Consider the following 23273-nt stretch of genomic DNA (forward strand, 5'->3'; position numbering starts at 1 on the left):
GGCATTAGATTTTTTTTCCTAATGAAAATTTCTCTTTTTAATAATGCAGAAGACAAGAAAGAAAGTAAAAGCCTGGCCACTTGCCCTATCAGAAACACCCGCCCAGGTTTTACAGTCACATAAAATAATTTCCTGAATGCAGAAGATCAAATATGATTGCTGCTGTAAAGCCTCCAGATGCTCATGAGGTTCGCTGGCTCCATTGACAAAAGTGACTTCCCACGCTTTGCCCACAGAGGGCATCCCTGCGCATTGATATGTAGACCGAACGAACACAGCTGCTGGAAGCCGCCTCAGTCCGCTCCTTTTCCCTAAGCTTCTCTAGGCCCCCGCCCCCATCGCGTGGATTCTTTGCCTGATCCAGTTCGTTTCCCTCCGGTCTCCACATTTTCCCTTCCATCCCTCCACTTCTCTGGATCAATGGATAGTAAGGTTCCAACTCTCAGCTCACACACCACTGGCGGACACCCCAGTAACAAGTGAGAGCACTCTGCCCGGCACTCCCCGCCTCTGTCCCCTACCCGGTTCCCCAGCTCTGAGAAGGCAAAGGAACAGCATCACCAGCGTGGATTTTTCTCTCCAACTTTATCCAACCGACTACTAGGAAGCAGCTTCAACGCTTGGCCAGCCACGGGATTGCTTTGCGTCTCCTCTCTAGCCCTCCTGGATATTCAGTTCATTGATGCCTCACAAGCCCCACGGAGAGCTGTGCCCCCCTTCTTTTGGTCCCTCTGTTTCCTTGAGTTAGTTATCCAAGGTGTTGTCGGGATTCGGGAGCTCTTGGACCGAATGGAACTTTTTGCTGCCTCTTCTTGCTGCTGATTGTGTCCCTGGACAAGGAAAAAGGCTTCACAGGCAGAAGAGGCGCAGGGGAGGTGGAGAAAGAGGTGGAGGAAGAGGACGACGAGGAGGAGGAAGCCAAAGGGGCTCGGTGTGGGCCCGGGTGTGTGCATGTATGCATGCGTGTGTGAGTGCATGTGTGTGAGTGCCACCGCTGCCCAGGACCCCCGGCCCCGAAGGTGTTGGCTGAAATATGGAGAATAGTCTTGGATGTGTTTGGGTACCCAAGCTGGCTTTTGTACTCTTCGGAGCTTCCTTGCTCAGCGCGCATCTTCAAGTCACTGGTAAGAGCTCTGTTCCTTTCTTCTCTATGCTCCCCCACCCCTTACCCCCTTCCTCTTCCAGTTTCATTTGGAGAGTAGAATTAGAGTGGAAGAGAAATAAGATATTCGTTGCTCGCTCTGCTCACCGTTTCCTCGCAGATGATAAAAGGAAGAAGACTTTTCCTCTCTGGGGTGGAAGATGTTTTTTTAATTTTCAGTCTGGTGCTTGTCTCTTGCATCTTTGCTTTTGCAAATACTTGTGTTCCTTTGGAGGACGGGCTGGTGAAAGTGATGGGGATGCTGTTGAAAAGAACTGGGTTGTATCCTCAGAGCCTCAAAATCCTAGGAAGAGGGAGGTGAACAGGGGAACAGGAGCAAAAGGAGGATGACATCCAAGAAGCCTAGAGCATGTCTGTGCAGGATGTAGCTGTTGGGGGATGTTTGTGCGAATATGTGCGACCCTAGGTTCGCAATTTTTGTACTTGCTGATTGCTAATCAAGGAAAGGATAGAACAGATATGCATTAGGAGTACTTTGGAGGAGTGCATAACAGTGCCTAAAGAGGTGCAGAGCTGCCAAGAGGGAGGTGTATTTGAAATTTTGACGGTGGATGAATTTTGTTTCTTAGGCAAGTCCCCGAATGTCTCCAAGACACCTTCCAACTCCAAATGATTGATATTCTGGGAAATAGGCCTCCTGGCCCTGGCACTTGGCAAGCATAGTCTCTAATTAAAAATGGCAAAACTGTTTGGGGGCTAGATGGGGCTAAAGCAGGAGAAAGAAGGATCTGATGGCTGGTCCCTAGGTGCTGCAGTCTCCGAATGCGGAGCTGTGGCTTCTATGGCCAAAGGAATAAAAAGGAGAAAAGTAGTAAGATTTACTGGTTTTGCGGGACTCCACCACAAGTAGGTGGGCACTGGGTATAGGGAGCAGGTCTGCTGGGAAAGACAGAACAGCTGCTGTGTGAGCATGCAAATCCCTCTGGAATAGACCTTTTTTCAGATCCAAAGACCGCCCCAGCTGGGGCCAGGAGTTGAGTAGGAGCGACCCAAACTGCGCCTTGAAAATTAACAGGGAATAAAATTAAATCACAGCAGTCAAGTCCCCAACCTCCCTGGAGTACTAAACTCCGGCTTTCTGGTCCAGGATGCAAAACCAAGGGTTGCAAACGCTTCATGGTTTCAAGGGATTCAGGCCATGAAGCAAGTGCCCAGGTAGCTTTGCTACTAGCCAGAAGGATTAACGTGAGCACACACTTTGGGCTTCCATCCTTCTGTAGACAATCGTGTGTGTGTGTGTGTGTGTGTGTGTGTGTGCGCGCGCGCGCGCGCGTGGGCGCCTGCTTGCTGTATGCACTCCTATGATGCCACGCTTATCCGCACCCTCATCATACACCCTCATCATAGTTGCTGCCCCCCCTCCCACTGGGCGGTCCCCTCCTCCCTGGTTCCTCTCTCCCAGGGCTTTGTCCTCTGTAATTACTCCCTTTGAAGGTGCTAGCTAGGTTTGGAGAGGTAGTGGGTAGCTTATCCTTGCAGTCATAGAAAGTGTCTTTAGAAATCCCCTCCTTAAACCGCAAATGCTAACCAGCAAGGCCAGCTGGACCTTCCTTGTGTCCAGACTGACTCCTCCTCTCTCTGGCACTTTGGGAGCATCTGGACTGAAACAGGGAAGTTCAGAGATGTTCCCTGGTAAGCAGAAAGCCCATAGGATAGAGGGGGCATGAAGGCCATGTCTGACAATATTGAATTAAGAAAGTGTCAAAAATTGATATTATTGTCAGTTATACAATATCTTAAAACCATTCCCAAATGACTATTACCTGATACAGACTGGTGGTAGATAAATGGAGATAGATCAGATAAGTTTTATTAATACCCACATTAAATTTCTCCTTCCTATTCATTTAGCTTTTTGTGCTTGTGATCATTTATTTACTACTGTTTTATTTTAATTCCCTTCTCAAAATTTTCTCTTCATAGACAAATCAAAGTCCCACCCCCAAAAAAGCCTAAACAAAGTATACATGTGTAAAGAAAATTTTAGTGGGTAATACTTGCTGATCTTTGTGTTAAACTTCACTACATTTCTAATACATCTTTGCTACTTGAAAAGGAAGGGGATGTGATTCATGCAGGATCCAGGAAAGTGGGTTTGGAGATCTTGCTAATTTAGTTCACTCCAGTCTTCTTTGCTCATTTATCTGAATATCACACTTTTCCTCAGTAGCAATTTTTGGGAAAGTGACACAGAAGAAGCATATCTCACTATAAGAAAGGGCCAGTAGGAGGTGCCCTTAATAAGGCCAAATGTCTAGTTCACAGGCATTGAAATTCCCACTCAGCAGAAGGTTTTTAAAGACTTTGTTGATTGGTAACAAAGGATTATGGAGCCCAGTACAATAGCATTGGTCCTTCTGCTCTTTCTAGGCAAAATGTGGAACTTGTCGATTTGAATGAGATCATTATGCTGCAACAAAAAGGACATCCCTGAGCAGTGTCTGTGTAGAGTGAGGACTTGAAGCTGAGAGAGCAAGGCAGTGTCTTTTTAGTTTGCTACTGTAGGATGCCCTGAGTCATGTGCAGAGGCACCAGGTAGAGTCCCAGGGTTTCAGGTAAGATGGGAATTTAATGAGTCAAACAGGAGTTTTATCGCTTTGTTATTTAATTATTCGTGTGTGTTTGTGTTACATTCCATGAGAGTTTATGTACTCTAGACATAATGAATTGAGGTTTGCTGTTGGCTCTGTCCTGCTCCTTTTTCCACACCACGAGCCTCAGTATGTCAGGTGCTCCTTCTGGGCTTGCTATACTGTGGAAGGAGGCTGTCAGCACATGGGGTTGCCTGGGTAAGCAGGCCCTCCACTGTACTGCAACCCTGCTGCGGTATAAATCACCAGTGACCTGTCACAGTATCCATTTCCAACCCCATAGCAGCTGCCCTCTGAGTTATGAAGCATGTGAAATGGCCAGCACATGTGTTATATGTGAATATATTAGGCTCAGTGCATTTGCTTTAATGCTCTTAACAGCAAGGCTGCTGTGAGGGGCTGATAGACACTTTATTTTCCTGGGAAAAGATTTATAACTTTGTGTGTGTGTGTGTATGTGTGTGTGTATGTGTGTGTGTCTGTGTGTGTGTTCCATTTATTCCCTGGTAAGTTAACCTTTCTGCAGACTTTCCTAGTTCATTGAGGAGGAGGAGGTGGAGGAGGATGAGCTTTCATCCTGTCTAGTTCTTGAATGGAACACTGCCAGATGTCCCTGTGGAGTCTAGTCTAAACCAATAGTAATCTAGAGTTGGAGGAGGTGATTCATTTAAGAGCTGGGATAGTTTGTTGCTGTTGTTATTGCTTGTCTCTAGAATAAAGGAATGATATACCATCTAAAGGAATCTCAGCACAGTTACCTCAAAAACATCTTTTATGAGAATGTTTCTCTCTTCTTTGATTATATTTCTCACTGTATGTACTCAGTATTCTAGTATTCCTCTTATGTATGCGAATTGTTCCTGAGAAGTTTCTGGTAACACACAGTAATGCCATGTAATGTAGTATGATCTCCATCCTTGGCATATAGACTCATTTAAATCCTGTCATACTGGCCATGCTTGTTTTCACTGGATCTGAATGTTTAAAGAAGTACTAAAGTTCCTGAATGGACTCTTTCCATGAGAGACTGCCTTAAGATGATATTTTAAAAAGCAATTAGCCTTACTATTTCTTCGGAGAATTTTACCATCATAAGTTTTATAAAGAGATTTCTTCCTTGTGGCGTTTTGCTGTCAGGATAATTAACAAAGGTTATGGTAGCTGTGGATCATTGCCTTTAAGTTAAAGCACAATGGTACCTGCACAGAGAATGGCTTTCCAAAGCCCCCTGCCTTCTCCTTCAAGTGTATAAATAACGGCACTTATAACTTCACTAGTCAGATAGTGCTGATCTGGGTTGAGCTCTGCCCTGTTTCCACAGACCTGGCCTTGATTACCATCCAAAACTCATGCCAGTAGAAACAGGTTGCTATGTCTGGGTATTTGTTGCAAAAACATCTTTTCAAGTGATATAGTTTCTTCTATCTCCATTGATGATTTTTTGGATGAACTGTTTACATAAATTTCAGAAAACCTTAGTATTGCTTGAGTTAAAAGAATAATGACACAAACCAACTGAGGATTTTGTGACTAATTATTGATTAAAAAACTCATCAGATTTTAGAAAAATACCACAATTTCTGAAATAGAATGGGGAGTATGGTGCACATTTAAAATTAATAAAATAAAAATATGAGGTTTCCGCCGGGCGGTGGTGGTGCATGCCTTTAATCCCAGCACTCAGGAGGCAGAGGCAGGTGGATCTCTGGGATTTCGAGGCTGGGCTGGACCGACAGCCTCCAAAACAATACAGAGAAACCCTGTCTCGTAAAACCAAAAAAAAAAAGTATGAGGTTTCCTTTTCTGCTTTCTCTGTGCCAGTATGACAATATAGAGACAGTCTTCAGAGTTTCATGACCTTACTGAATACTGGCTTGGGATACCATTTATTCAGAATTGGAAAACACTAAACTCAGTATTTGGAAAGGAGTGAGTCCTACAGGATAATGGGTAACCCTAAGGTAGGCTTGTGAATTAGTACTAGATTGAAGTACGCAACTTTAATTTTTATCAATATTTTTCTCTTTTCAGAGTTCAGCGTGTTTCTCACTGTCATTATAATGTCCATGACATTGCCCTGTTCCAATATATTTAAGACACTTCCCTTCAAACTAAGATCTCATAAAGTGAATCTTCAACTTGCTGATGAGGAAGGATAAGCAATTGAGATTGTTTTCCCTGTAGACCAATAAAAAATTCACAAGACAAAATTACAGGTTACACATGCCAAGTGAGCAACAGAAAAAATGCAAATTATTATGCACCTTTATAATCACAGCACTCATGTAAATTGCAGCACAATTTCATACCACACATTTACTTCTCCCACATGAGTGTCATCTTCCTCACTATGTATTTCTTAGCTTCAGCACTCTACTAACATGAAAAAATACAGGTTGGCTGATTGATGATCAAAATTACTACAGAGCTCTAAAGTTCTTTGAAAAATTTAGCCTGAGGTTTAAAAACCTCCTTTAACACAACTCTTAAGTAAAAATATTTTCCTTGATAGTTCAGAAATGTTCCAACTTCATCCTATGGCGTGATTTAGAAATATGTAATAATGTGTATGATTGAACATACTTCTATTTTCATTATTGATAGTAATTTGCCAATGGTCATATGAGTATATATTGCTTTCTATGAACAGTTCTAAACAACCATAATGTGCACAGCTTTCATTACTTTGGGGTAAAGTCCAGCAGAGAAACACACAAATCATTTCATATTTATTGATCATATTTCTCAACTACACTGTTATGGCATGACTTCACTGGGAGATATTTCTGCTAAATTTCTGGAGCCAAACACCCATACCTATAACTCATTTATGATTCTACAATTATATATATATATATATACATATATATATGCTTAATTCCACAAAACCAAATTCTATAGCCTTTAAAAACTAATTCTTTGGGAATTTCAGATCATGCATCCCGATCTTACTCACCTCCCACTCCCTCCATATCCACCCACCACTCTTATAGTGCCCCCTCAAAGGAAAGTTAAAAAATAATAAAAATGAACAACAGTTAAAAATAGTGGAAATATTTTACTTCTCTGTCTTTCATGCCTCCCCGTCAATTTTTCATTCATCTTAATGGCATTGGGAGCTTTTGTGTATCATGAAGTAGACCCTTTTGACCAAACAGCATACTTACAAATGTTCATTGTACAATGAGTTGTTGGTCAGGTTAGAGGCCTCTGGCTTTGGTATACCATCAAAACTGGACCCCCATAAACATTTTTCTCCAATAGCCTACTGTTGTACCTAGCCATGGAGATCCTGCAGCTATGGTTACTGCATCATCAGTTCCTTTAAACAATCCAGAAGATCATAGATGAGATAGAGATTGGGGTGTCCCAACTTCAGTCTGTGGATGTTGCCTGAATGGCAGTTGAATGATAGGTCCAGGCTTTTGGGACAACTCCTCTCAGGTGAGGGGTTGAGCCAGCTTTCCCAGGTTTATGGTGATTGGTGGAGCTGCTGCTATCTTTTTCAAGCATATGCATGGGGCAAGTATCCTATTAGGGATGTGGCCAAATGTGTAGCTCAAGCTGGCCTCAAATTTGTGATCCTCTGGCCTCTGCCTCATTCAGCAAATCCTACCAGTGTCTGCCGCAATAGTTGGACATGTAGTTTCTGCTGGCTGCCTTTTATACAGAATTTCCTGGGCATTCCTTGCAGTTTAGAAGTTTCTTTCTTGTTTTCTGTAGTTGCATTTTCCCTAGGCTGCCAACCAACAACAAGCTCCCAAATAAAGACACAGAGACTTATTATTAATTATAAATATTCAGCCATGGCTTAGATTTGTCCAACTAGCTCTTTTATCTTTATTTAACCCTTTAGTATTCATCTACATTTTGCCTTGGGGCTTTCTACCTTTCTTTCATTCTGTATACCCTACTTTCTTCTGTGTTTGTCTGGCTGGCACCCAACATCTCCCTGTAATCTCCATTTCCTTCTTCTCTGAGCCTAAATTCCTCCTCCTACCTAGTCTCCCTGCCCTGAAGTTACATCTGTAACTTCTCCCTAGCCATTGGCTGTTCAGTTATTTTAATACCGATCAGGCACCTTAGGTAGGCAAGTTAAAACAGCAACATGTCTTTACATAATTAAACAATTGCAACACATCTTTATGTAGTTAAACAAATATTCCATAAACAAATGCAATACATCTTTATATAGTTAAACAAATATTCCACAACAGTTTCCTTATATATGTGGGTCTTAAGAGAAGGCAATTCTCCACACTATCTAGGACAAACATGTTCTGTTGAACTAGTTGGTTCTTTATATTGTGTTTAATAAAAAATATCACTTTTTTGAGTTGTGACCTAATAAGGAAGATTATAATATAATTTTATTCTAGGGTGTCTAAAATGTTCTTAAATCTATATTTATGTTTTCATAGTAGTATAAAATAATTAGATATGATATAAATGGTACTAACTGAGGCAATTTGCCTTAATAAGGTAGTCTTCTTGTTAAGTCTCAATATTTTAGATTTCACCAGTGGGATTTTAGAAAAAATACCCACTTAATTGCCTTTTAATATGTAGAACAGAATTTAACCTGTTTGTCATACATTCAAGACATCACTATGATACAGCTTTTGCATTATGTGAATTATATTTGGGAAACCTGAAGATATAGCATCACTTTTTTAAACTTTAGGACCCAAGTTTCTGGTTGTGACATATTAAAAAAAATGATTCTAGATTCAGAAAATGTATTTTCTTTACATGTTATATCTACTTGAAACTCTTTCCTGTCCTCTTTTTTCATTTTATTTTGCTCAGTGTTACAGATACTGTCTTTTATGCAACACGAGTGACTCTATATTGGGACCTGAGTCCCTTGGTAAAGGACAGAGCCCTAATGTATTTAATTAATGGCTTTATGGCATTTCTGAAACCTGATATATTAATTTGGATGTCATTTGTTCCTTGCAAACATAATTTTCCTTGATAATGAAGTTGTGGATTAGAACAATGCTAGTGCTTTCCTAACCATTTGTACATTTTGTGTTAATCCTTGCATTTTGTAACATTGCCACAAATGTATCCTTCTTTAACACATTATTTTGTTTGCATTTTGTAACATTGCCACAAATGTATCCTTCTTTAACACATTATTTTGTTTCCTTATATGTGGTTGTAACTAAAGAAATACACTTTTTTTCTGATTTGCCTTATGGCTAAACATTAAGTATCTGAGACTACCTATTTATGTGCATATGGCTATATTCAGCCACTCTACTTTGTAGTATTCAATGACATTAATTGATTATAACTTACCTAAATTATTATTGACAGAGTTTTCTGAACTCCAAATTTGTGTTGTCCATCTTTATGATTTAAGCATTTTTCTAGACATTGTGAAAATTAACCACTATTTCCAGGTGTTCATGTAGGTATAGAAATTCTGAGTCATGTAAAGGACATCTTTGTATTAAGTGCCAATGGCATACCACATTTATTATAGCACCACATGAGGAACATATGAAAATTTTCTTTGTTTCATGTCTCTACCAACACTTGGTATTTTCATTTGCTTAATTTGCCTTCATCTGGTGCATGTGAATTAACATCTCATTATGGGTTTAATTTGCATTTCCCTGATTGCTAATAAAACTGCACATTTTTTCTCATAAATTTGTTGGCCATTTGTGGTTGCAGCAAGATACTTCGATAATTCTGTTTCTCCAACTGAACATCCATTTTATCTTACTCATTTTATTGGTGGTTATTCTGTTTTTCTAATTAATCAACCTTTTGATTTTAAACATAGTGTCATCAGTAGTCTAACATTTAGGATGTTGTTACCTTATGTTACACCAAGTTTATCTTACCCCAGACACTTCCTAAGCACTTTCCCAAAATGCACATTAAATTTATCTAGAAAAGATGATCTTATTCACTTTAAGATTGTTTATTGTCTTTGTATCTTTATCTACCTTGCTTATGATGCCTATATAGACAACAGCTTATAGGGAAACAGGGACCTGGAGCACCAGGCTTAGTTTCAGGTACCTTAGGACTCTCCTGAATCTAATTAAACCAAAGGAAGTTTGAATTATAGTCCTAATGGTAAATACCAAATCTTAATGAAAATACATCCTAATCTGGTCATGTGACCTTGAATATGTTTCCAAAGCAAATAAAATGAACAGGCCAAAAATCATTATCAGATTTACAGTGTATATGATTGTGGGTTTCAGATGACCTGTGCTTGAAGAAATATATGCCTCCATCTTTTATATAGGTTCCTAATTTATACCACTTTGTCTCATCAGACAGCCTAGCAAAGGTCTCTGGATTAAATACTTCAGTTGGGTATGCTGAGAGTGGTCTCTCTAGCAGGTTGCCTTCTGTGCTGACTCAGAGCTATGAGACAAGACTGAGACATTCAAGCCTCTGCATTGAGAGTCCTCCATCCATTGTTCCCATATCTTTGCTCAGCCTCATGGGATCTCCGAAGAATATAAATTAGAGAGAAAATCTGCAAAGCTTTTCCTTTCATGTCTAATGTCTGGGCAGAGCTGTTCCCTGCAGGACAATTTCTAGTTATTTTCTCTCTGGTTTGAAACATCTCAAGGGATGGTTTGTTGACTACTTCCCTTGGGAAGCATTTCAGCAACACAACAGTTTTTGTGTTGAAAATTTACTTTGTAATCCATCTTAGATAACGCTGTTCCAAATATTCTTCACACCTGTGCCATGGAGCCAGGGCTCTTGTTTTCCTTTGGTAATAAGACTGCCTTTTCTATGGTTCAGACAAAGGCTGAATAATTTTAGCTCTAAATTGTTTTTGTTTCCTGGAGTCATCTTTATTTTATCTAACTATAGCGATTTAGTTCACTTAATTTTTTCCTCTTATGCAAATGGAAGCTTAATCATGCTTACATTAAAAAAAAACCTGAACTTCCTCTAGTTTATTTAGCTATTTCTGGTAACCAAAAGTCCTAAATTTAGTGTGATTTTTCTAGATAATATTTCCCAAGTAATGCACTGTAAAATATAGATTCATCATACTTTTCCCCCATGTTATACCCAGGGATATGTGTTTTGTTTTCCATAACTTGCTCTTTCACTTTTCATGTAGCTCTTTCAATGTTCAAGATAATTGTTGAGCTATGATAAGATCAAATGAAATAAAATGTTTAAATCAAGGTCATAATTATGGGTATTTAACAGGGGTTATGACAAGCTAAATGGAATGTTTAATGTATTTCTGTCTTTCACTAGTTCATCCCTAAGTCAATGAAACAGGCATACACTTAGATGAGTGAGAAGTAAGGGAGAACAAAATATTCATTAAGAAAAAATATAAACAAAGTGGAGAAATTGAAAAAAATGTCAACTACGATGTTTATGCATTCTACCATTGATATGTTAATACCGGAAGGGTGGGCCCACAGAACCAATTCTCTCCTCCCTGTAGTTTTAGAATTCTTAGATTGAGGGTTTCTGTGTGTGTGTGTGTGTGTGTGTGTGTGTGTGTGTGTGTGTGTGTGTTGCTTTGTTTTGAAGCTTTGGGGTATAAAAATTGTCAATCATATTTAAATTAAGCTGGATGCAATGACATAAAGGCATCTATAATCCAAGAATTTAGGGGGTGATGTTTGGAAGATTATGAGTGTGAGAGTGCCTTGAACTACTAAGTGAGTTTACTACTAGGTTGGGCTACAAAACAAAATCCTGTTGTGGGAGAGGGGGGGGGGGGGGAGAGACAGAGAGAGGAGAGCGAGACAGAGACAGAAGAAACAATAGAAACAAAACAAAATAAAGTAAAATTAAATGAAATAAAATATGAATAAGCTAAGACATAGATGTGGGAAGAATGAAGTTTAGTGTCGTTTTTCTTGCAGATCTTGGCAAATGTTCTATAAACACATCAGCACACCTCTATGACTTCTCCACATTTTTTGAATGGTTCAGGCACATTGTTTAAGGTGGTGATGGAGTTAGGAGGCCATTCAGATGAGTATACTAGTCGACAAGCATAGGAGGTAAAACATTACTTTACAGTGACAAAGCATAGAAGACAGAGAAGGTGTCCACAGAGCAGTTAAAAAAGGGGGGGGGGGGCTCTGAGAAAATCATGGTTGAACTGGCAATGGAAGAATAAATTAGTAAGTTAAGGAGAAGGTATTTGATAAGGAGCAGACAAAGAAAAACAAGCTAAGAAAAGGCAATTGTCTAAGTCAAGAGGTAAGAGAACTACAAAAGTCAGTAAACTGTAAAAGATCAATGTATCTTGCTTCAGGATATTCCTGTATGGTAGTGATCTAGATGAGGCTGCAAAACCTTTTCCATCCTCTCACCAACATATGATTTTCATACTCAGGGAACACTGGTAAAACCCATTGAAATGAGTTCAAACCACGGAGCATTCTTTAACATTTTCGCATTATTTAAAATTGAGGTAAATAGCAGCTGACCTAGGGTTGCCCCTAGCTCTTTTCTTCAGCTCTGTTTAGTCTTTCCCTTTAGCTCATGATCATTCCTTTGTGTGTGACATAGTCATACTCTCTGTCAGGAATCCAAAAGCCACCACCTTTGACTGGGACCCAAAGTAAGGCAACAGCAACCGAAGAACAGAGCACTTACCCAAAAAAAAAGATACCAGATATCTAGCCGAAACAACATTTCCAACATCATAAAATTTAGAAAACCCTTTCCCCAATTCATCAGTCAGCTATGAATTTATAAGCTAGTCTCCCCTACTTGTGGACCATTGGACTTTACTGATAGAAATAATATAGTTAAGGAGAAACAGTTTTAGAAAATATGGAAAGCTAGGGAAAGGTACATACTCATGTTCAGGAGGCCAGTGCTACTGGGTATAAAGAAAGAAAAGGATTTCACTTGTCTGTAGTACTAGGATTAGCATGAGGAAATTTCTTCATTGGGTTACCTCCTGAAAACTATTTTTCTAATTTCTCTCAATGAGATATAACAGTAAACCTAAGTGTTGTTTAAAATTGTGGATCATATTTATTCCAGTATGTTGCATTCCGCCATATTTTCTCTACATTGCTATTTCTTCAAATAGTGTTAAATGTTCTTTTTGCTTTAATCTGCAGATTATCAAGAAGTCAGTGGCTTGCAGCTATTACTGTGCCTGATAGTAGTTGTGCCATGGAGTCCGTTCATACCTATCGGTTCTGGCTCTGGGGTCTTTGGTCATGAAGACAGAGCTGACCTAATCTAGAATACAAAAAAAAAAGACAAAACATGAACCAAGTTATGTGTTTGAAACACTTGTTGTCAGTGTGTTTCAACACCCACCCTCTTTATTAAAAGGACAGAAAGTCAGCCTATATGTGCCACCTCTAAATTAGTGATAAAAATCACACCAGTAATTATACAGATAGTTTATATTTCAATTTACTTATAGTTACTATAAGTAGATTCTATTGTTAATTTAATCTTATTTCGGGCTATATTAAGATAGACTTTACAAATGTTACATTCACAAGCATAGGTGCCCATTATAAAATCCTCCTCAAATTTATTGGTGAGTGTGTGTGTGTAAGAATAAAACTAGTCATATTTTACTAATAATTTTGACATCAATATGGGTTAGTGAGTCTTTGCCTATGCTTTTGCTGTATTTAGGAGTTCAAGACACAGCTTGTAGGTCATGACTCAGTATAATATTGGTCAAATTTGATAGCCTATAACACCTCATGTAGATTCTAGATTCAAACAGTCATTAATTACTACCTCTTCCTATTTTAGCTACATGCATTTTCTTCAGACTTATTGATCTAGCTACCTAGCATGAATGTCCAGAAGCTAATTATTATTTTGTTAGCAAATGGTACAAGGTAGAATATGTCCCTGAGGCCTTTGTTGTAGAGACACACCTATCTTCTTGATTCTTCACCTATTTCAAGGCTCTCTTCATACAAGCTAATTTAGAATATCTGATAGACACTCCTCAAACTATTTTTTAGCTTTAGGCAACTGTGATACACAGCCACTGAATTGATTCTCATTGTCTTAAGGTATTGCAATAGTTATTCAAGCTGTTCTCCACAGAACAAAAATATCCATATCAGCCTGAGACTCACTAGAAAATAAGAAAACTTGGTCATTGCCTGGGATTGATCTTTTGAAGTGAAAGGTGATTTAGAAACATTTACCTAAGAGAGAGAGAGACTTTCTCAGTCTTTACAGCCAGAAATGGTCAACAAGTAAGCCACTACAGTATCTCTCAGATTTCATGACATGCTTCATTTTCCTCGAGATAGAAACCCCTTGGAAACTGTTTGAGTAGTCAATCTGTCTTTCTTCTCCTTTTCTCAAGGAGATGACACACTTCAAATAGGGTCTGATAGTTTTCATTTTCCATTTCTCCCTCCAGCCACTCTCTTCCTTCTTGAAAATGCTGTGATTCAGGAGAAAAGGGAGGCACATAAAGGGATGCCTGAGCCCCAAGTCATTTACACTCTGTGTCCTTCAGGTCTGTTCTGAAAGTATACACATGCTAACAGTGAGACCCTGGTGGAAGTGACCCCAAACTGAACCTTACCTTTTGATTGGAAATGGTCTTTGGGGCATGAAACAAACCAACTGTTCATTTGTTTGAGTTTCTGTGAGGGGAAAGAAAAGGCCTCACTGAGGTGTTTAAAGAGGAGTACAGCTTTCAGACAGAGAGTTCTCTCAGCTAGACTTTGAAGCTTTGCTCAGCCCTGCCTGGTTGAGAGACAAGATTTAACCAGAGCTCCAAATCACAGTGGAGTAGGAGAGGACATGAGGGCTCAGCTGTGCAGACTAGATCAGTCTGAATGAAAATCGCTAGTGTTCCCACTGGTGAGACAAGTTTCTGCTTAGCTCATGAACTGTGGGCCCTTCTCTGGTCCTGCTAGAAAATGAGTAGGGCTTTTGTGAAAGGTTATGTAAGGCTGCTATTTTACTTTTCCCGTCAGAGTTAAGACCTATTTATAGAGGAGTGAACTGCCTCCCAGGGAAACTACATTTCCATTGCTATAACTTAGCAAAAGAATTCAATCAATTTTCAGAAAAGAATTAAGGAACAAAAGAGAGAATAAAACCCAAGGCAAAGATACTGAGAAGTACAGGAAAGAAAGAAAGAAAGAAAGAAAGAAAGAAAGAAAGAAAGAAAGAAAAAAGAAAGGCAAAAGAGAGCATTATTGTACTGCCTGAGTTGCTAGAAGAATTGTAGGGTGGTGATTTCTTCCTGTTTGCTGGGGGCTTCCTAGGAAGTAGGATTTACAGCATCAATCATGAAACAGCTTCCTGTAACCTGTAATTGTTGGTCACCCTGAATTAGGCTGCTCTCATGTGGATATATATGGGAAGAATCTCAGTGTTTTTGTTTTCTGCTGGGCAGTAATATCTTAAGTTAATGTTAATTTTAGCATCCCCCAGAAAACCACTATGTGGCTAGCAGTCCGCTCACCACATGGAGAGACAATTGGTAGAGACAATAGCAAGTTCTATTAAGAAGTTTTTCTTTCACAGTCTAAAGTTACCTCTTAGCTATTTATCATTAGGTCATTGAGACTTTACCCTCTCATCCTACCATGAAGTCAGAGTGAACACTCTATAGTGATGGTTCGTTTTAGACCACCACTCTGCTCATACAGCCAGGAAAGGAGAGACCACTTTTGAGTTCCATTGTGTGTAGCAGATTTTTCACAACTGAGTTCCCCATGATGATTATTCATGAGCTTGCACAGACTCAGAATGTTCTCCTGTGTATACTACTTTAGAATGTTCTGCCAACCACAAGGCAAACTTCTAACTTCCTGAGCTATTTAATACAAACAAGGCTATTCTCTGATCTTTACTCTCCACCTCCCATTTATTTCTCCCCCTTTTCTCCCCTTTTGTATATGCTCTACTAATAACTTTACTGGCAACATTCCAGAGTGCCTTGAGAAATTAAGTCAAGGAAATCCCTCAAATGTTAAATGCAAATGTGTGGACTCAACAGAATTTGCTATCTCCATAATCCCTGGTCCTAAGACATCCAAGGCCTTGCCCCACCTGAATATGGAAAGGGAAAAAGAAGTGAATAATTATTCCCTAAATAGCAATCCCAAGGATAGTCTCTGGGTTTACTCTATGACAATCATTCCTGAACACTTGGATGAGGCAAAATATTAAAATGTCAATTTTGTAGAAACCAATGTGGATATCAATACCACAGAAGTAAGAAAGACTTGGCAAATGAGGATGAATTTTTTATGTAAAAAATTGATCAAATACTGAAACACTGTTGGGGTTGTTACAAATTGCTGTGTCATTGGACTGATGAGAAAGAGGACACCAGATTCATTCAGTGAGAATCCTCCATCACAAATCTAATAATGATTACCATAAAACACTTTTACACACCTGAGTATAAATCCCAGCACTGTCAAAGATGTCATGGAGATTCAGGGTCCTCATTCCCTAAGTTTGCAAAACATTTGATTGTTAGATTAAATATATATTTCACAAACATATACTGTCTGTCATTAGCATATAGAACACATTAAGTTATATTTGATTTTATCCATTCATGACATAGATGTTTATTAAGGTGACATTTGACATATCATATGTGGTCACACCCTATAGGAGATTCAAAAAGATTATAAAGAAAATACCACTAGTCAGGTGTGATGGCACATACCTTTAATCCCTGCACTTTAGAAGCATAAGAAGGCTAATCTCTGGACTTTGAGACATGTTTGGTCTATAGAGTGAGTTCCAGGACAGCCAGGGCTGGAAAGAAAAACTCTGCTTTAAGCACAGACACACACACACACACACACACACACACACACACAAACACACACACCAAAAGGCAAACAGACAAAAGTACCACTGTCTTCACAGTTAACAAAATGATTGGTGAATAGGACTTACATACTTTGGAAGACAATAGGCTCAAAGGCTAGATATTATTATCTTATTAAGATATGTGTAAAGGGAAGCCTTTTCCTTTGAGAGAAGCCTTCCCGCCAGCCTGGTTCTAGAGCTGCATCAGTCCCAAATAAACACACAGGAGGCTATATTAATTATGAAGCTGTTGGCCTTGCTTGTTTCTTACTGGCTAGCTCTGACTTAAGTAATTACCCCATAATTGTTAATCTAAGTATTTCTCTTACCAGAGAATAGTTCCGGGATTCCTACCCCATGGCGTTACATCTTGACTCTCTGTATTTCTCCTTCCCAGAGTCCTCCTGGACTCCTAGTCCCACCTATCTGGATTCCTATTGGCCAGCAGTGCTTTATTGACACAGGACTTCCCACATCAGGTATGAATGAATGAAGTGGGAGATATGAGAAAGCAAGCAACAGCATCAGAAATACTTCCTAAGTAAGAAAGGATGAGGTAAGATGTGTGAGATGTCTGCTACTCTACCTTTGACAAGAGCAATGGCAGTGTTTCACTGCTGAGAGCTAATTTCCTGCTCTGTCTTGGCCCTAGTTCTGATCACCAGCAATGGTGCTCTGTTCACCAGCATCTTCTCAAATAAATGTATGAAAAGCTTGAGAGAAAGAGGTGTAAAGAAGTGACAAGGTCATCTAAGAAGTGATTGACAGCATAAATAATATAATTTTAGAATGAAGAAATTCTGCCTGCAAGCCTTCTCCCAATAATTTTACAGAGATCTTGAAAGAACAGATTGCTCAGAGAAGATCAGATGCCACCAGGCACTGATTTCTAACACAGAGATATGCTAACCAAGAAAGCAAATTCATATTGTGTACTGCAGCAGTAAGTCTCTGCTGGATACTAGTGTGCCCATCTTATTTCTTTTATCACAACTTGAAAATGTATAGATAGCCATTGGTAAGAAGTATCATCTCTAACTACTAATATACCAAAGGAATTAGTCTGTCAAAGAATTTCTGTGCATTTTTATACCCAAAAATGCAAGTAGCTCAGCCCACAATTTGCAATTTATAGCCCCTTATATAGCACTTCCTTTGTGTTTTCTCTAAAGCTCCTGATTCATATAAGGTTACAGTAAGGAATATTAAATGATGATGATGAAAATAATGTTGCTCCTTGGTTGTGTTGATACTTTCCTGTCTTCCATGCCTTTGAAATGTATTTTCTATCTTGGCTGTCAAGAATCTCTCTCAAGGGGGCAGAATGACTAGTCAAATCATTTGTTACATCAACAAGTTCATGAGGATTGCTATTTATCTTTGCTGAGAGAATTACTCAATTATGTCATTTGTTCTTTAAGGAAGTTATCTGCTGTGAAAGAGAACTCCTGTTCTGGTGTTGGCTCTTAATGGATGCCAGTGTATAATTTATTACTTTCAAAGCAAGGGTATTCTGATATATTGTCTTTACTTAGCATCCATATTTTTATTTCCTTCAACACTTTGCAATAGAAACAATGAGGGTTTCTCAGAGAAATAGCTGAATCTAGGACTGCGGTAGAAAGGGTACAAGATAAGCCTGGGGCATCTTAAGAGTACAAGACAATAAAGAATAAGGAAGTTCTTGTTTATGGAAAGGAAGAAAAACATCTATAATAATGGAAGATGGCAAAGTGACTCAAGAGTTAGTGAGAAGGGCTCTGGGTAGTCAGATATGTAGCATTTGAGAAAGAAATTAAATAAAAATTCAAATAATTATCAGAATCTGTGGTGATATAAATAAATGAATGAATAAGTAATTAAATAGAAGATTATAGTCAAATGTGTAGAGCATATCTAAAGTATATCTATAAACATTCCACTTTTATGGCATTTGGATAGAGTCTAAGCCCAGCCTAGTAGGTATTGGCTGTACTTGGTGACCTCCTTTCAAAGAGAAAAACCTGTTATCTGGAGGTAAGCAGAATGGACTTTCAGTGGAAAACCTGAGAGTTAGGTGCCCCAGTTCATTCTCATCCAGATGATGAAGGTCACAGCCATCAGTGATTGATTCTCTTGACCTCAGGTAGCTTTCATGTGATAGGAAGAGAATGGTACCCTTGTGGCCTTCCTTCTTCTAATATGTAATCCCATTTTATGAGAAAAATTATAGTTTGTATGAGTTTGTTTTCTGTTGCTGTGATAAACACCATGAGCAAAAACAACTTGAGGAGGAAGGGGTTTATTTCAGAGCATAGTTTATGTTTCATTGTGCAGTTGGCAATCAGAGCAGGAACTCAAGGCAGAAACCTGGAAACAAGAACTGATGGACTATGAGGGAGTGCTGTTTACTGACTTTATCATCATGGATTGCTCGGCTTGCTTTAGACTATCTGCTGTAAGAATACTACCCAGGATCACTTACCCAAGAGTGAATGAACACTGCCTATAGAGGATTGAACCCTCACTTGGAAGTCATTAATCAAGAAAATGTTTCACAGACTTGCCTGTGGGCAATCCTAGTGTAAGCATTTTCTCTGTTCAGGTTTCTTCTTCTCAAATAGTCATGTATCCAGTTTACAAAACAAACAAATGAACAAAATTACAACTAAATAACTACCCCAAGTGAAATTCCACAAATATCTGACCCATGTTCTTCAAAGCATTCCTAAATAAAATCTGAGAAATTAGTGAACTTTCATAGCCAATAGGAATTAAGAAGTGAAGATGCCAAAATATTATAGGTTAACTTGCTGTGACAGCTTTAGGTCAAAACAAAATGAAGTCTGAAGCAAGTGTGGATATTAGTTGGCAGTGAATATTTTTATAAGTGTAATATATTAATGTTCATTGTTAATATTAATGAAAAGTTCATGTGTGATATATTGAATTTTCTACTTTGTCTTCACAATTTCTCACATATTAAAAGTAGTTCTAAAATAAATATTTTCTTTCCAAGAATATCAATTTATCTCCTAATAGTAAAGTTCATGGAGGGTATTACAACTGCACAAAGGAGTTTCTTCCTATTTAATGATAATTCATTCTTGGATCCTTATTCTGAGAAATACAATGTTTCTTCTGTTACCCTTGGCATGCTAGATTCTCAAAGTTGGTCACATCTACATTATTGCATGTGTTGACACCACCTCATACATACTTAATCTGGTCTCCAGGGCAGGCCAGGAGGAGAAAAGAAAACTTTAACACACTTTCTAGATTATTTTATATGATATGTACATAATCTTGAAAATCACTATACTTTTATGGGCATTCTTCTGAACATGAGGCATAATACCACTCTGATTTTTCAGCCAGGCTTTGAATTCAGGTTATGATTGCAGAGTTGACATTAAATCCCAGTGCTGGAACCTTCTAAGTAAGATAAGCAAGGCAAGGCAATCTATCTGTTTGACCTTTCATTTCCTTGTATGAGTTAAGCAACTTTCAGTTCAAAAAAAGATTTCTTGAAATATATTTGAAAAATATTCCTGTAGATTATTTTCCACATCACCTCACATACACAGTAAAAGTGTGCTTGACCGCACTAGCATATGAAACCTAAATTCTTCTTCATTGCCATCATTACATTTGGTCCCCTGCAATGGCTCCTTTACATGTCTCTTAATAGTTCCAGGAAGTATGTGATGGATCTCTGATGGGAACTGTCACATGTCTGACTCTGACTGTCAGCTGAGCCTGATGGACCATCTCCAGGGCCTCAGGTAGCCGCTACCTCTTTCCAGGAAATGCAGGCAATCCTATGTGCATTGACAATCAGCTGCATGGTTCTGCCTGAGTTTACTATGTCAAATGATAGAACATGAAACAGGTTGATTCCCTCTCTGTTCTTGTCCTTCCTACTATTCTCTGTCCTTACTACTGGTCACTTATACAGGAGATAGTTTAATCTAATTAAATATGTGTCTGGTTTATGACTAATACACCATGTTCTCAGTGTTCTTAAGGAATATACTAAAGTATTAAAATAACAATATTAGCTAATATGGAACAGTATACTTTCACAGTGAACTAACAGGTACCACTCATGAAATATTTATTTTCTCCTTACCATCTTCCTAAGTACACGACTCAACTTTATTCTAAACAGCAACATGTCAGTTAAAATATCATTTGCTAAACTCACTTGAAGTTGAGACAGGCCATGTGCTGAATTCTGATAAACACATAGAATAATAAGACTCCTTTATATTTCAGAAAACAACAGGTTAGTATCCCAAGAAAAGTGCCTCTGCGTTCCACCACTGGCTACATTCTTTCAGCCAGGGCAGTGCAGAGGACTATTGAACTTCACAGGGCCTGTGTTTAGCTATCCTTTTCAGGAATAGAAGAAAAGAGAGTCTTGAGCCCATAATGAACTTTTGTCCCTTTCTACCACCTTAAGATCAACTACTTCTAGACTTATTGGTTAGGTAAGTAATCACATCCAGTTGGTTTTTAAATTTCTGTATTCTGGTTTTCCACATTCATTCCTAATTACCACATAGCCCCATATTGTTAGATATTCCTCATACTGAAGAGGGAACTACTTCTATGCCCTTCTACAGATGGAGCAAATTAGACACCAAAAAGAGAGTTAAATTCCCCGATGAATTCATGGTACTTAATTATAGAGCTATGATTTAAATCCCTGCACAAAAGCACATGTCCTTCAGTCTGTGCTACATCCTAGACAAACAGTAGATGCTGTTATTGTGCTATTGTTGTTGTTTGTATCATTCACTTCGCCTCTCCAAATGGGTGATTTTTACTATGAGCCATTTATTATTTGTAGACACATGTAGGTTGTTGAGTATCCAAATAAAAATTCCATTTTCTGCTAATCATTTTCAAATGTCATGGTTTCCACTAGCAAGTTCCAAGTCAGCACCATGGACTTTAATTTCCTCTGAAGACTTCCATTGTCACCTTAGAAAGACTAACATTCCCACTACAGCTTCAGAATACTAATGCCCTGATTTAACCACCAGGCTAAGCTCTGTAATTTACATGTGTGTTGTGTTGCAGTTTCTCATTGTAGTATAAAGAAAATTTCACATAGTTTTGATATATTGTGTAAATTACACCAACAAAGCATTGTGCTATGTCTTCATTAAAGTAGGAGATGATAATTATGCAACCATGTAGTGTGGTCTTGCAAGCTTTGAGTTATGAACATTCAATAGTGTCTCTTTACTTGTGCTTAAGTTGGCATTTGTGAGCAGCATATAATCAATTAATCAATAACCCAATCTTCCCTTAAAGAGATGGTGCATCATTTAGGAAGAAAAAAAAAAGAAAAAAAGAAATGACAGAGAAGATTGTATGATCTTATGAAAAGAGCTGCTTCAGCAAAGAAACTGGCTTGAAAAACATTGAAAGCTTTTTTCAGGGATGATGATTTTGCTTAACTAAGCCAAAAGTGAAATTGGATACAAATGCTCAGTTCCTGAAGCATTTTATTATTTTGCAACTGCTAGAAGGAAAGCACCAATTTGGGATTGCTAGTACTAATGTATTGTTTATATGCAGGATTAAGGGTGTGTAAGTGGATTCATCTATGAAGTGCAAAGCAAAAAATAAACTAATCCTAAAACTTACAGCTTAAAACTAATTGATTCTGCTCTGTTTCTTACAAATGTGGGAATCCTGTACTCAGTTGCCTAATTTGTCTCACATGATAATCCAGCAGTGCAGTTATGCTAGTAATATGACAGAACTGACGACCACCATTTGAGGCTCAAAGCCTGAACCTTTCAACACGTTAATACATTTATTTCTGTATCTTTATTATATCTGTTATTGCATTTGCACTGTGTTAATTTACATATTTTACCATTGTATTTTGGTAGGGGGAGTTGCCTGTTCATTGGTATTCTTTTCTTTTCTTATTGTTTATCTGCTACACAATTAGTGTGAAACTTGGTAAATATTTACTGTTGTGTCACATTAAAACCTATAGCTGTGGATCTTTGATATGGCTCTGCAGGTAAAGGCTTGATGACCTGAGTTTGATTCCCCAGGAACCACATACAGAAGGAGAGAACTGAGACTTACCTTCTGACCTCTACAGCTGCACCACAGCATGCTCTGCTCATGCCCATATACCACACAAATAAATTCATACACACAGATAAATGAATAATTAAATGTGAAAACATATTAATAATGTTCTCTTCATAACAAACGAACAGGGGCACATCTAGAAGAAAACATTATTAAATACATTTCTTCGTCGAGTAGGTAACATAAGACATGATCAACATGAAACTGCTATTCTCCACCAAGATGACCCCCAATAGATATAAAGTGCTAGGAATGGATTTTCCTTATTTCTATGTGAAGAGAAAAAACTTATTCTAAGAACTGAGAGATTCCCACTGGCCTCAAGATCTTGTTTTTCCAAGTGCAGCCTGTGGGTCAGAACCATCATCCTATGAGAGTGTGTTAGAAATATAGTACTAGGGTTGGGCAGTGGTGGTGCATGCCTTTAATCCCAGTGTTGGGAGGCAGAGGGAGGCGGAACTCTTTGAGTTTGAGGCCAGCCTGGCTCCAAAGTTACAGAGAAAGCCAATCTCAAAAAATCAGTAAAGAAAGGAAGGAAGGAAGGAAGGAAGAAAGAAAGAAAGAAAGAAAGAAAGAAAGAAAGAAAGAAAGAAAGAAAGAAA

At 38.5% G+C, this 23273-nt stretch overlaps 1 protein-coding gene across 3 annotated transcripts in view; it reads left to right on the top strand.

Moving 5' to 3' along the window:
* Nucleotides 1-295: 295 nt before the first annotated feature.
* Dcc (DCC netrin 1 receptor) overlaps nt 296-23273 on the top strand; it is a 1023267-nt gene continuing 1000289 nt past the window's right edge. For all 3 annotated transcript variants that reach the window (XM_040741618.1, XM_040741619.1, XM_040741620.1), the window contains exon 1: nt 296-1124. In XM_040741618.1, the coding sequence (XP_040597552.1) occupies nt 1034-1124 (91 nt within the window). In that variant the 5' untranslated portion in view covers nt 296-1033. The remainder of the gene's footprint in view (nt 1125-23273) is intronic.

This window comes from Mesocricetus auratus, unplaced genomic scaffold, assembly GCF_017639785.1.
Source record: "Mesocricetus auratus isolate SY011 unplaced genomic scaffold, BCM_Maur_2.0 Super-Scaffold_6730, whole genome shotgun sequence".
Taxonomy (NCBI): domain Eukaryota; kingdom Metazoa; phylum Chordata; class Mammalia; order Rodentia; family Cricetidae; genus Mesocricetus; species Mesocricetus auratus.